The sequence below is a fragment of the Pongo pygmaeus genome, chromosome 19, assembly GCF_028885625.2.
Source record: "Pongo pygmaeus isolate AG05252 chromosome 19, NHGRI_mPonPyg2-v2.0_pri, whole genome shotgun sequence".
Lineage (NCBI taxonomy): Eukaryota > Metazoa > Chordata > Mammalia > Primates > Hominidae > Pongo > Pongo pygmaeus.
In genome coordinates, this window is record NC_072392.2 from 2,260,717 (window position 1) to 2,276,771 (window position 16,055).

The 16,055-nt window shown below is 40.3% G+C and overlaps 1 protein-coding gene across 3 annotated transcripts in view; it reads right to left on the bottom strand.

Annotated features, from left to right (window-relative positions):
• METTL16 (methyltransferase 16, RNA N6-adenosine) overlaps nucleotides 1-16,055 on the bottom strand; it is a 96,109-nt gene that overhangs the window by 47,714 nt on the left and 32,340 nt on the right. For all 3 annotated transcript variants that reach the window (XM_063655739.1, XM_063655738.1, XM_063655737.1), the window contains 3 exons: nucleotides 10,206-10,405; nucleotides 6,019-6,159; nucleotides 249-364 (listed from right to left, as the gene is read on the bottom strand). In XM_063655739.1, coding sequence (XP_063511809.1) covers nucleotides 249-364; nucleotides 6,019-6,159; nucleotides 10,206-10,405 — 457 coding nt within the window. The remainder of the gene's footprint in view (nucleotides 1-248; nucleotides 365-6,018; nucleotides 6,160-10,205; nucleotides 10,406-16,055) is intronic.

Genomic DNA, 16,055 nt, shown 5'->3' on the forward strand with positions numbered 1-16,055 from the left:
CCTCCCGGGTTCAAGCGATTCTCCTGCCTCAGTCTCCCAAGTAGCTGGGATTACAGGCATGGGCCATGACACCTGGCTAATTTTTTTGTATCTTTAGTAGAGACGGGGTTTCACCATGTTGGCCAGGCTGGTCTCAAACTCCTGACTTCATGATCCACCCGCCTTGGCCTCCTAAAGTGCAGGGATTACAGGCGTGAGCCACCGCGCCCAGCCTATATTCAATCATTTTAAAGCAGAAGACATTTTACCTTGGCTTCCAATTGATTGGCAAAAAAGGGAGGGTTGCACATGCAAAAGTCATAGATTATCTCAGATTCTTCTTTAAGAGCATCCATCAGGAGTGTCTTCTGTGGTACTTTCACCACTAGGAGAAAAAACAGGACTGTGAACTAATATTAATGTTGCGGTGGTTTTAAAGTATAATCACGCACTGCATAATGATGCTTTGGTCAACTGCATATATGACGGTGGTCCCATAAGATTATAATACCACATTTTTACTGTACCTTTTCTATGTTTGATATGCTTAGATACACAAATACCATTGTCCTAAAATGGCCTTCAGTATTCAATACAGTGACATACTGTTCAGGTTATAGCCTAGGAGCCACAGGCTATTACATATAGGCCCAGGTGTGTAGTAGGCTGCACCATTCAGGTGTGTGTGAGCACACACTACGATGAAATCACCTAACAATGCATTTCTCAGAATATATCCCTGCTGTTAAGTAAGGTGTGAATGTATGTCCTCAAACTCTTTGACAGTACTCCCTTCAGGAGATGGAGTTTAATTTCCCTCTCCTTGAGTATAGGCTGCATTTTAAGGACACTCAAATAGCTTCATGGAGAGATCCACATGGCTATGAACTAGGGTTTCCTTCCAAGAGTCGTGTGAGTGAGCCGTGAGTAAGCCATCTTGGAAGCAAATCTCTACCACCCGCAAATCCTTCAGATGACTGTAGCTCTACCCAACAACTTGACTGCAAATGCATCAAAGTGTCTCAACTAGAACCACTCGACTAAGCCATGCCAAAATTTATGACCCACAGGAACTATGAGATAAATGTTTATTGTTTAAAGTTGCTAGGGCCAAGTGTGATGGTTCATGCCTGTAATCCCAGTGCTCTGGGAGGCCAAGACGGGAGAACTGCTTGAGACCGAGAGTTCCAGATTAACCTGGGCAACATAGCAAGAACCTATCTCTACAAAAATTTTAAAAATAAGAAAATTATCTGAACATGGTGGTATGAGCCTGTAATTCTAGCTACTTGGGAGGCTAAAGTGAGAGACTGCTTGAGCCCAGGAGGCTGAGGCTGCAGCGAGCCATGATCACGCCACGGCACACCAGCCTGGATGACAGAGTGAGACCCTGTTTCTAATTAAAAAATGGGCTTTTTTTTGTTGTGTGTGTGTGTGTTTTTTTTTTTTTTTTTTTTTTTTAAGGCTCCTAAGGCTGGGCATGGTGGCTCATGCCTGTAATTCCAACACTTCAGGAGGCCGAGGCAGGTGGATCACTTGAGGTAAGGAGTTCGAGACCTGCCTGGCCAACATGGTGAAACCCTGTCTCTACTAAAAAATTACAAAATTTAGACAGGTGTGGTGGCGGGCACCGACATTCCCAGCTACTTGGGAGGCTGAGGCAGGAGAATCACTTGAACCTGGCAGACAGAGGTTGCAGTGAGCAGCAGATTGTGCCATTGCACTCCAGCCTGGGCAACACAGCAAGACTCCGTCTCAAAAAATAAAAAATAAATAAAAATAAATAAATAAATAGGCTCCTAGATTTTGGAACAATTTGTTACACAACAATGGAGAAATAAAACAAATGCATTAATAATATTAATGTCTCCCCTTACAAAGATATGTTCAATACTATGAAGAAAAGTCATTTCTTTCATAAAGAGACATAAAATCTCTTTAATGGAAAAAAATTAACACTGCTTTATACACAGAATGATCACAAAAATAAAAAGTAACTAATCACAAGGGGATTTGACTATTTCTAGCACAGTTCCATGTACTGAAATTATTATTTGTTTTTGAGACACAGTCTCATTCTGTAGACCAGGATAGAGTGCAGTGGCGCAATCTCCGCTCACTGCAACCTCTGCCTCCTGGGTTCAAGCTATTCTCCTGCCTCAGCCTCCCAAGTAGCCGGGATTACAGGTGCCCATCACCACGCCCGGCTAATTTTTGTATTTTTAGTAGAGATGGAGTTTCACCATGTTGGTCAGGCTGGTCTCAAACTCCTGACCTCAGACAATCTGCTTCGGCCTCCCAAAGTGCTGGGATTACAGGTGTTAGCCACCGCACCCGGCCTATGTACTGAAATTAAAAAGATGGTATAGTTTAATCAACAGTAGGGTTTCCTTCCTTTTAAAATCTTGGTGACTAAGTTACTTCATATATAGTCAATTCTCATTATCTGCGCTAGTTATATTCTACAAAGTAGCCACAAATAGTCAATGAGTGAATACTGAACCACTGATTCCCAGGGGAAATACAGGGTTAGGTTCCTACAAGTCTCTCTTCATATTTTCATCAACTGATAGACACACAACCTTATTTTATGGTGTTCCTGTTCAAAGACACTTTATCGAATATACGTCGCTGATTCACTAACAGTGAACTCATGGCCAACAGCACTACAACTCATGTCTGAAGGAAGCTTATCTAACACACGTGTTTTCTCTGTAAGGCACAACACAGCCTTTTTGCACTGATGAACACAAGATAGCCTTTCAGCACTATGTTTAGGGACTATTTTAAACAGCAAAATCACCAAGAGAAAGCACAAAAATGAAAAAGAAAAAAAAACCCAAAACGTGGTATTAAACAGACCAAGGAAAGGACATTTGGTTCACAGTATGGAAGCTGGAATAAGAAGGCAGAGCATCGCCTTGTTGAGCCTCAGCTGGGAACACGCACACTGGGGCAACTCTAATTATTTGCCACTATGCACAAGTCTGTGAGTGACCACAAAAGTACCATGAATGTCAATTTTAAGTTAAAAATAAATTTTAGATTGGGGGCAGTGGCTCATGCCTGTAACTCCAGCACTTTGGGAGGCTGAGGCCAGAAGATCACTCAAGCCCAGGAGTTCAAGACCAGCCTGGGCAACACAGTAAGACCCCATCTCTACAAAAAAACACAAAAATTAGCCAGGTGTGGTGGCACACACTGGCAGTCTCAGCTACTCACAAGGCTGAGGCTGGATAATTACCTGAACATAGGAGGTTGAGGCTACAGTGAACCACTACACTCCAGCCTGGGTGACAGTGAGACCCTGTCTCTAAAATTAAATACGTAAATATATTCATACATACAAACATACATATACACTTTAGCTATTGATAAACTAATTGTAAAGTTTATTTGGAGAGGCAAAAGACTCAGGATAGCCAACACAATACTGAAAGAAGAGGCAAATTGAAAGACTGACACTACCCAATTCTAAGACTTACTACAAAGCTACTGTAATCAAAACAGTATGTTTTTAGTGAATGAATAGATCAACAGAAGAGAATAGATATAGTCTTTTCAAGAACTGATACTGGAACATCACTTGGACATCCACATGCATAAAATGAATCTAGACACAGACCTTATATCCCTCACAAAATTTAACTCAAAACAGATCGCAGACCTAAATGCAAAATGCAAGACTATAAAACTTCTAGAAAGTAACAGAGTCCTGCTCTGTTTCCCAGGCTGGGGTGCAGTGTCGCAATCTCGGCTCACTGCAACCTCCGCCTCCCAGGTTCAAGTGATTCTTGTTCCTCAGCCTCCTGAGTCACTGGGATTACATGCATGCGCCACCACGCTGGCTAATTTTTGTATTTGTAGTAGAGATGGGGGTTTCATCATATAGGCCAGGCTGGTCTCGAACTCCTGACCTGAAGTATCTACCCACCTCAGCCTCCCAGCATGCTGAGATTACAGCACTTTTTGGATATAATACCAACAGTACTGTATACCATTCCTTAAAAGAAGGGATCAATGGCCAGGTGCAGTGGCTCACGCCTGTAATCCCAGCACTTTGGGAGGCCAAGGCGGGAGGATCACGAAGTCAGGAGATCGAGACCATCCTGGCTAACACAGTAAAACCCCATCTCTACTGAAAATACAAAAAATTAGCCAGGCACGGTGGCGGGCGCCTGTAGTCCCAGCTACTCAGGAGGTGAGGCAGGAGAATTGTGTGAACCCGGCAGGCGGAGCTTGCAGTGAGCCGAGATTGCACCACTGCACTCCAGCCTGGGCGACAGAGCAAGACTCCATCTCAAAAAATAAAAAATAAAAATAAGAAGGGATCAATAAGCTGGGCTTGGCTGGGGGCAGTGGCTCATGTCTATCATTCCAACGCTCTAGGAGGTCCAGACAAGAGAATCACTTCAGGACAGGAGTTTGAGACCAGCCTGGGCAACATGATGAAACCCCATCTCTACTAAAAATACAAAAATTAGCTGGGCGTGGTGGCAGGCGCCTGTAAACTCAGCTGCTTGGGAGGCTGAAGCAGGAGAATCACTTGAACCCGGGAGGCAGAGGTTGCCGTGAGCCGAGATCATACCATTGCATTCCAGCCTGGGGAACAAGAGCAAAACTAAGTTTCAAAAAAAAAAAAAAAAGGGCAAAAGGCCTGAACAGACATCTCACCAAAAAAGATATACAGATGGTAAATAAGCACATGAAAAGATGCTCCACATGAATATCAGGAAAATGCAAATTAAAATAATGAAATACCACTACACGCCTATTAGAATGGCCAAAATCCACAACACTGACAACATCCAGCACCCAGTGCTGGCAAGGATGTGAGCAACAGGAACTTCATCCATTGCTGGTGGGAGTGCAAAACAGTACTCTGGAAGACAGTTTGGTGGTTTCTTACAAAATTAAACACACTATTACCATACCATCCAGCAAGCACACTGCTTGGTATTTACCTAAAGGAGTCAAAAACTTACATGCACAGAAAAAGCTGCACACAGATGTTTCTCACAACTTTATGTGTAATTGTCAAAATTCGAAAGCAATCAAGATGTCCTTCAATAGGTGAATGGAGAAACTCTGGTACACCCAGATAATGGAATATCAAAATGAAATGTGCTAAAAATAAATGAGCTTTCTGCAATTAGAGAGGCAGCAGAAAAAAAAAATAAAAGAATAAAAAAAAGCTATCAAACTATAAAAAGACATTAGGAAATTTAAATAAATGTCACTAAGTGGAAGAAGCCAATCTGAAAAGTCTATATACTGTATGATTCCAATTATATGACATTCTGGAAAATGTAAAACTGTGGAGACAGTAAAAAGGTCAGTAGTTTCCTGGGGTTGGGGGCAGTGAGAGATGGACAGCTGAGGCACAGAAGACGGCAGGGCAGTGAAACGATTCTGTGTATACCATACTGGGAGATACATGTCAGCTTCATTCGTCCAAAACTGCAGAATGTACACCACCAAGAGGAAACCGTAATGTAAAGTATGAACTGTGGGTGATAATGACGTGCCAGCATAGGTTCATCACCTGTGACAAATATCCCACTCTGTTGGGGGATGCTGATAATGGAGAAGGCTATGCGTGTGTGGGGGCAGGGAAATACAGGGAATCTCTGAACCTTTCACTTCATTTTGCTATGAACCTAAAAATGCCCTAAAAAATAAACTCAACAAACAAACAAAAAACCACCACTTAAAGTCTCTGGAAATGTTTCTAAGGGGTTATAGCGAATAAAGAAACATTTCTTCAAGAAAATCTACTAAAATAAATGAATGGATAAATAAATTTTGGCAAATAGGCAAATTCACAAAAAAAGAATCCACAAATCATAAGGATCAACTGTAGTTACTATTTTCTTTCTGAGTTAATTCTGGTATCAAGACAGCAAACCCAATTACAAAGTGCCGGATTTTTTTAAATTACCGAAGTCTGCGTATTAAAGAAAAAGGTAATGAAATGCGTTAAACTAAAAAGACAGGTGAAGACACAAAGTTTGGAGGCACTCATTCTGTGGTGCTAACCTTTTATGAGATCAGATAAGTTATTCTGTTCCACGTTTTTCTTTGCATAGTTGAAACACATATCATCCACTTCTGTTGCGAGGAAATACCAGCCATTCAAGGTTGCTCCGAGTAAGGGGTAGATGCAGGATGCTCCCGTGCCTAATAAAATAAAAACACAAAACACATTCTACACACCAGAGGGAAAGGTTGCAATAATCATGAAAACACCATTCTTCTCAGAATTCTGTTTGCAGACAGGGTCTCACTCTGTCACCCAGGCTACAGTGCAGTAGTGTGATCACGGTTCACTGCAGCCTCGACTTCCTGGGCTCAGGTGATTCTCCCCACTCAGCCTCCTGAATACCGGGAACTACAGATACATGCCACCATGCCTGGCTATTTTTTGTATTTTCTGTAATTTTTGTATTTTTTGGTAGAGAAATCACAAGCTGGTACCTGATTTCATACATGTTATGGCTACTGGGTTCCCTAGTCATTCGTGTATGTTAGTCTTATCTCCTAATTAGACTCCAACTTCCTAAAGGATTGAAACCTTGCTGGCCTCCTCTTTCGTGTGTTGTATAAAAAATGAAGAACACACAAGCAAAGGTCGAGGAATACATGACTAATTCACCTAAAATGCTCAAAACTCAGCTGATTTACTTTGTAAAGAGTCTTCATTTTAAATCTCATACAAAACTCAATTTTCTTAAAAGAAAATAATGCTATTTGTTAAAATGCCTTTGTAATATCTTAAAACGGATCAATGTACATTCCATTCTCCAAAAGCAGGAAAAAATATGTAGGGTATAAAATGTTTATTATATTAAACTGCTGAATTAACCCAAATGTCTGTAAGTTGTCAGCTGAAAGAAACAAGAAGAAAAAAGGAAAAAAAAAAAAAAAAAAAAACTAAAGAGATAACTCATCTCTCAGATGTGGAGACATGGGAAAATATTTGGTTTGGAGCCATGACATCAGAGTCACTGGCTAGCCCCACCACAGTTTCAAGGGAGGCATTCAAGAGGCAAACACTCCAGGTGAAAAAAAACACTCTTTGACCACTAGGGTTTGGTACTAAATTATGTAGAACCCCTAGCCCTGGACTGGACTATATACTAACCAAGAATATTGTTTTTACAGGCCGGGTGTGGTGGCTCACACCTGTAGTCCCAGCACTTTGGGAGGCTGAGGCAGGCAGACCACGTGAGGTCAGGAGTTCGAGGCCTGCCTGGCCAACATGGTGAAACCCGTCTCTACTAAAAATACAAAAATTAGCTGGGCATGATGGTGGGTACCTGTAATTCCAGCTACTCAGGAGGCTGAGGCAGGAGAATCGCTCGAACCTGGGAGGTGGAGGTTGCAGTGAGCAGAGATCGTGCCACTGCACTTCAGCCTGGGTGACATCAAGTCTCTCTCTCTCTTACAATATTGACTATCTTGGCCAATTAGATCCTAAAGAGTATATTCAAGAGAAGAGTGTTTCTCCCAAAGGCCTAAAGCAGTCAGCCTCTACCAGCCACTCTAGGCCTGCTATCATCTGACCATATCCCAATTCTGGTCTAGCCTTGTAAGGGTTTGCCAGGAAGAAGCAGAGGCTAGATACTCCCAACCCAGAGGAAATCCAGACTCGTCATCCTGCTTCCTCATTATGCATCCTGAACAGGCTAGCAGTAAAAGATGATGGCCGTAACACTGAAGCTCTCTGACGGTCACAGTGAATGCTGCGTTGCCTACCACGTTTGCCCGAGAGTATCCTGGCCCCAGCGCTACTGGACAAGCACCTCCTTGGATACCTGCAGGGCAGTGAGGGAAGGCGTGGTAAAGGGTATTCAAGGTCCTGTCAGAAACCACAGTTCTTTGGCTCCTGCTAGCCATTCTAGTAAGCCAAACACACACACAATAAGAACATGTCAGCTGTACTTTCGACTCTGTAGGAAAAAAATCCAGACCAGATCCTTGACTTTTACACAACTGCCTCTCTCTTCAAACTTCAATTTCATTTAAAAGATAAAAAAGTACACTTACCTCCAGGGTAATAAATACACATAAAAGATCTGTCAGCGCCAAAAAAAGTTTCTTAATTCTTAAGACCCAAAGACTTGCACTCTAATAGAACGCAACAGATTCTCTACTAGTCCTTTACAGGACAGAACGAAATCCCCTCAGAAAGCCAAATGACATTTTTAAATGGGTAATAATCTTTGTAATGACAAATAAAAATGGAAAGTACGTAATCACAGAATTAGAGCAAACTGATGGAGTCTGGGGGAAGAATTTATATAAAACCCTAATTAGAATGGATGTGATTGCAGTTAGGTAGTGCCCCTTGTGAAGAATTAAAATCCATTAACCTCCTCTATCCCCAAGTGCTATTTTAGAGGGTTTGGGGCATAATTAAAATGAAATTAGTACCAACTAGGCTGTCAAGCTTTTTAAGCAAACTAGCTGAGAAGCAGAAGAGGTGAGAAATGCAGAAAGGTGAGAGATGATGACTTGGCTAGGATGGCAGTGGAGATGGAAAGAAGTAGATGATTTCGGAAGCATTTAAGAGAGAAAGTCAACAGGAAACAGTGATGGACATTTTTTCACTGCGTGTGGAGAAGCAAGTATCAAGGACCACAGGGTGGACTATGGTAGACTCACTGAAACAAGAAACAAAGAGAACCAGGATTAGGGAAACAGAGTGTGGGTTTGGTCTTGGACATAGCAAGTCTGAGATGTTTTTCAGAAATCCAAGTTTCTCATATATATGAGATTGGAGGTCAAGGAAAGTAATCTGAGTTGGAGGAACATATAAATATGTGATTTATTCACATGGAGGTGGGAAATCTTCATAGAAGTGAATGCAATTACCAGGGTAGGGTGCTGAGTGAGAAAGGAGCTAAAGGCTGAGCCTTATGCAAGGAATACCAGTATCTAGTGGTCAGCTACAGGAAGGTGTGCCTGAAAAGTGGAGAACAGTGCAAAGAAACGAAGGAGGAAACCAGCAGTCTGGTGTCATGGAAGCCAATGAAGGAGAGAGAACAAAAGAGAAAGGAGGGATCAATAAATGCCGCTGAAAAGATCATGTAGGATGAGGGCTGAAAATGCATGCAAATATCAAAGTTAAACATTTACTACTATCTAGAAATTAGGACTGCTATTAATTCTACTCAGTTAGAAATAGAGGCTGGGCATGGTGGCTCACACCTGTAATCCCAGCACTTTGGGAGGACGAGGCAGGCAGATCACCTGAGGTCAGGAGTTTGAGAACAACCTGATCAACATGGTGAAATCCCATCTCTACTAGAAATACAAAAATTAGCCAGGGGTGGTGGCAGGCACCTGTAATCCAAGCTACTTGGGAGGCTGAGGCAGGAGCATTGCTTGAACCCGGGAGGCGGAGGTTGCAATGAGTCGAGACCGTGCCATTGCACTCCAGCCTGGGCAACAAGAGCAAAACTCTGTCTCAAAAAAAAAGAAAAAAAAAAAAATCACAATACAAAGACATCAAATAATCCAGAGTAAAAATAAAGCCCAACAGACACAGACATCAATGTGGTAATCTGAAAAGCTAAATAGGGCCAGGCATAGTGGCTCATGCCTGTAATCCCAGCACTTTGGGAAGCCAAGGCAGGTGGATTGCTTGAGACCAGGAGTCAAGACCAAGCTGGGCAACATGACGAGACCCCATCTCAAAATAAAAAAATTAAAAAAAATTTTTAATTAAAAAAAATAAAATGAAAAGCTATGTAAATAAGAGCCTCATTTTCATTTTGTACTTCCCTTAACCTCTTTCTCCCTGTTTGGACTGACAATCCCTTCTCAAGAGACATCAGTGGGAGAAAAGGCCAGGTGTAGTAAAAAAAGAACGGTAATGCAGGCTGAGGATCCCTAATCCAAAATGCTTGCAATGAGAAGTGTTCTGGATTTCAATTTTTTTTTCAGATTTTGAAATATCTGCATTATATTTACAGGCTGAACATCCCTAACCCCCAAATCTGGAAAGCTCCAATGCACATTGCCTTTGAGCAGCATATCAGTGCTCAAAGGTTGCAGATTTTGAAGCATTTCGGATTTTCGGATTAAGGATGCTCAACCTGTATCTGTAGCCAGCTTCTTTCGTACAACAACAAATACCCAGTAGAAAAGTTTACAAAGAATTTGATCTTGCAAAACTTATGAAACCTATGTTTAGCCCAAAATAATTTAAAACTATATACCTATGTCAATTCCTCTTCGGAGAGTACTTTTGTCAGATTCCTGGTGACCGATCAGATCTTCTACCCAGTGAATATAGTTGAGTCTCAAGGGAACTGTGGGAATTAGTCTCTCCAATGGAATATCAATAGAAAGTCCAAAATCTTCCCTTAGGAGAGTACAAGTCAGAGCTCTGACTGCTTCAGGGTCTTTAAAATTAAGGCTGAGGAATAGAGAAAAAGAAGTAAAACTGATTAGTAAGATTCACTATGTTGTACAAGCTCTATGTATGGCAAATAGGCAGAACCAAATACCCATCTGAACTTCCTAGAGAGATCACACATAAATAGTTATATAGAGCATTCATCCCAGTGGCATATATACATGAGTGTTTAACACAGTCACAGCATATGAAAAGCAGTACAATCCTCCACCAGAAACACTGCATATCTGTATATGGAGCACAGAGATTAAATGACTCGGCTCAAATTCCTGTCTCATTGTCTCCTTACTGTGTGACTTTGAACAAGTAATTTACCTCTATGAAACTGTTTCCTCTGCTGTGAAATGAGGATAGTAATACCAATATCACAATGCTACTGTGAGATAACCTGAGAAGTACTTAGCATAATGTCTGGTGCACAGTAACTATTTTACAAATGCTAGCTGTTTTTACTGTTACCATTAACATCATCTGACATTAGCATTCCCTGAAAATCCTACTTTAAAGTGGAAAGAAGTCAGTATAAAAATGTTTAATAATGAACACAGGATAAGATACTTAAATATGACAAATATTACAGACATCAAATTTTAAATGTAACTTTTTAAAGCTTTATGAAGTATAATTCACATACCATAAAATTCACCTGTAAGTGTACAATTGAATAGTTTCTAGTATATTAACAGAGTCGTGCAACCATCACCAAAACCCATTTTTAGAACACCCCATCACCCCAAAAAGCAGAAATCATGACCATTTGCATGTCTTTCCTCATTTCCAACTTTAGCCTGAGGCAACCATTGATGTACTTTCTGTCTTTATAGATTTGCCTTTTCTGGACATTTCAAGTAACTGAAATCATAATGAGGTCTTCTGGTCACTTAACACAAGTTTGTGAGGTTCATCCATTTTACAACTTGTCAGTGTTTCACTTCTTTTTATGGGTGAGTAATGTTCCATAGTAAGAATAACTACATTTTGTTTATCCATTCACCAGTTTCTGAACATCTGGGTTGTTTCCATCATGGTCATCATGGATTGTTGCCCATCACGAACAATGCTGCTATGAACATTCACATACAAGTCTTTGTGTGGACATACGTTTTCACTGCTCTTGGGTAGACAGTCAGGAATGGATCATAAGATATATTTGTATTTAACTTTTTAAGAAACTTGTACCAATATAACTGTTGATGTCAAAATACTGCTAAACTGAAAATATTAAAAAAGAAAACCAACAAACCTTATTTATAAACAGAGCAGGGTCTTTTTTGGTTTTTGTGGGGTTTTTTTTGTTATGTTTTGTTTTTGAGCCAGGTCCTCACTCTCTCTCAGACTGGAATGCACGGTGTGATCATAGCTCACTGCAGCCTCAACCTCCCAGGCTCAAGTGACCCTCCTGCCTCGGCACCACAAGTAGCTGGGACTACAGGTGCATACCACCACACTCAGCTTTTTTTTTTTTTTTTTTTTTTGGTAGGGAAAAGGGCCCAGCCCATTATGTTGCCTCAACTGGTCTTGAACTCCTGGGCCCATGTAATCCGCCCGCCTCAGCCTAAGTGTTGGGATTGCAGGCGTGAACCACTGTACCTGGCCAACAGAGCATTTTGAAGAAAGCAGAAAGTCAGTAGATGGGGCTATGAAAGGGAGGAGTTTTGAAACTACTTAGAATTCTGGCCTTAAGGTGTCTGGTCAGGCAACAACACATCCTCAAACAGCTTCTGGTCTGGACCATCTCCTTTTCTGCTCCCCTGCCTGGTCATCAAATGACCAATCACTGGAAAAATTCAATGTCCATCTGGATGCTTGAGTGCCAAGACAGAAGGAAAGAGTGCTGTTTCCACCCAGCAATCATGGAAACTTCAGGCAAGTACCATCAATCCAATCTCTCTGCACTCCCCACAGCAAAAATGTTCTAGTATGGAAGTTAGGAGATCTGGACTCCACTTTTGGCTCTGCAATCAATTAGCCATGGACTTAAGTAAGTCACTTCAGTTCTTAGGTCTCAGTTTCTCCACCTATAAAAGTAAAGGACTGGCTGGACATGGTGGCTCACACCTGTAATCCTACCACTTTGGGAGGCCGAGGCGGGAGGATCACCTGAGGTCAGGAGTTTGAGACCAGCCTGGCCAACATGGTGAAACCCCACCTGCACAAAAAATACAAAAATGAGTCGGTCATGGTGGCGGACACCTATAATCCCAGCTACGCAGGAGGCTGAGGCAGGAGAATCGCTTGAGCCTGGGAGGCAAATGTTGCAGTGAGCCGAGATCAAGCCATTGCACTCCAGGCTGGGTGACAGAGGGAGACTACACCTCGGGGAAAAAAAAAAAAAAAGTAAGCGCTTTGACTCAACAGGCTAAGGGTCCTTCTTGCTGGTATTTTACGACTGTGAGGAATATTATGACCTAGTACAATGGTAGTCATTAAATCTTTGTCGAGCAAATTATAGACTTGGAACTGTTGAAACAGTTACGGAAAACAGAATAAACAAACAGTAAACATTTCCATTACCTTCCAGTCTGACATGATGAAAAATTCTTTATTCTTCTGTTATATGACGCCAAACGTACAACAACACTATTGAACACACATTAAAGTCTGTTATATGACGCCGAACCTACAACAACACTATTGAACACGTATTAAAGTCTGTTATATGATGCCAAACATACAACAACACTATTGAACACACATTAAAGTCTGTTATATGATGCCGAACATACAACACTATTGAACACACATTAAAGTCTGTTATATGACGCCGAACGTACAACAACACTATTGAACACACATTAAAGTCTGTTATATGACGCCGAACCTACAACAACACTATTGAACACACATTAAAGTCTGTTATATGACGCCGAACCTACAACAACACTATTGAACACACATTAAAGTCTGTTATATGACGCCGAACCTACAACAACACTATTGAACACACATTAAAGTCTGTTATATGACGCCGAACCTACAACAACACTATTGAACACACATTAAAGTCTGTTATATGACGCCGAACCTACAACAACACTATTGAACACACATTAAAGTCTGTTATATGACGCCGAACCTACAACAACACTATTGAACACACATTAAAGTCTGTTATATGACGCCGAACCTACAACAACACTATTGAACACACATTAAAGTCTGTTATATGACGCCGAACCTACAACAACACTATTGAACACACATTAAAGTCTGTTATATGACGCCGAACCTACAACAACACTATTGAACACACATTAAAGTCTGTTATATGACGCCGAACCTACAACAACACTATTGAACACACATTAAAGTCTGTTATATGACGCCGAACCTACAACAACACTATTGAACACACATTAAAGTCTGTTATATGACGCCGAACGTACAACAACACTATTGAACACACATTAAAGTCTGTTATATGACGCCGAACGTACAACAACACTATTGAACACACATTAAAGTCTGTTATATGACGCCGAACGTACAACAACACTATTGAACACACATTAAAGTCTGTTATATGACGCCGAACCTACAACAACACTATTGAACACACATTAAAGTCTGTTATATGACGCCGAACCTACAACAACACTATTGAACACACATTAAAGTCTGTTATATGACGCCGAACCTACAACAACACTATTGAACACACATTAAAGTCTGTTATATGACGCCGAACCTACAACAACACTATTGAACACACATTAAAGTCTGTTATATGACGCCGAACCTACAACAACACTATTGAACACACATTAAAGTCTGTTATATGACGCCGAACCTACAACAACACTATTGAACACACATTAAAGTCTGTTATATGACGCCGAACCTACAACAACACTATTGAACACACATTAAAGTCTGTTATATGACGCCGAACCTACAACAACACTATTGAACACACATTAAAGTCTGTTATATGACGCCGAACCTACAACAACACTATTGAACACACATTAAAGTCTGTTATATGATGCCGAACCTACAACAACACTATTGAACACACATTAAAGTCTGTTATATGATGCCGAACGTACAACAACACTATTGAACACACATTAAAGTCTGTTATATGATGCCGAACCTACAACAACACTATTGAACACACATTAAAGTCTGTTATATGATGCCGAACCTACAACAACACTATTGAACACACATTAAAGTCTGTTATATGATGCCAAACGTACAACAACACTATTGAACACACATTAAAGTCTGTTATATGATGCCAAACGTACAACAACACTATTGAACACATATTAAAATCTGTTATATGATGCTGAACGTACAACACTATTGAACACATATTAAAGTCTGTTATATGACGCCAAACCTACAACAACACTATTGAACACACATTAAAGTCTGTTATATGATGCCGAACGTACAACAACACTATTGAACACACATTAAAGTCTGTTATATGATGCCGAACGTACAACAACACTATTGAACACACATTAAAGTCTGTTATATGACGCCAAACCTACAACAACACTATTGAACACACATTAAAGTCTGTTATATGATGCCGAACCTACAACAACACTATTGAACACATATTAAAGTCTGTTATATGATGCCGAACCTACAACAACACTATTGAACACATATTAAAGTCTGTTATATGATGCCGAACGTACAACAACACTATTGAACACATATTAAAGTCTGTTATATGACGCCAAACCTACAACAACACTATTGAACACACATTAAAGTCTGTTATATGATGCCGAACCTACAACAACACTATTGAACACATATTAAAGTCTGTTATATGATGCCGAACGTACAACAACACTATTGAACACACATTAAAGTCTGTTATATGACGCCAAACCTACAACAACACTATTGAACACACATTAAAGTCTGTTATATGATGCCGAACCTACAACAACACTATTGAACACATATTAAAGTCTGTTATATGATGCCGAACCTACAACAACACTATTGAACACATATTAAAGTCTGTTATATGATGCCGAACGTACAACAACACTATTGAACACATATTAAAGTCTGTTATATGACGCCGAACCTACAACAACACTATTGAACACACATTAAAGTCTGTTATATGATGCCGAACATACAACAACACTATTGAACACATATTAAAGTCTGTTATATGATGCCAAACGTACAACAACACGATTGAACACATATTAAAGTCTGTTATATGACGCCAAACCTACAACAACACTATTGAACACATATTAAAGTCTGTTATATGATGCCGAACGTACAACAACACTATTGAACACATATTAAAGTCTGTTATATGATGCCGAACCTACAACAACACTATTGAACACATATTAAAGTCTGTTATATGAAGCCGAACATACAACACTATTGAACACATATTAAAGTCTGTTATATGATGCCAAACCTACAACACTATTGAACACATATTAAAGTCTGTTATATGATGCCAAACCTACAACACTATTGAACACATATTAAAGTCTGTTATATGATGCCAAACATACAACAACACTATTGAACACATATTAAAGTCTGTTATATGATGCCGAACCTACAACAACACTATTGAACACATATTAAAGTCTGTTATATGATGCCGAACCTACAACAACACTATTGAACACATATTAAAGTCTGT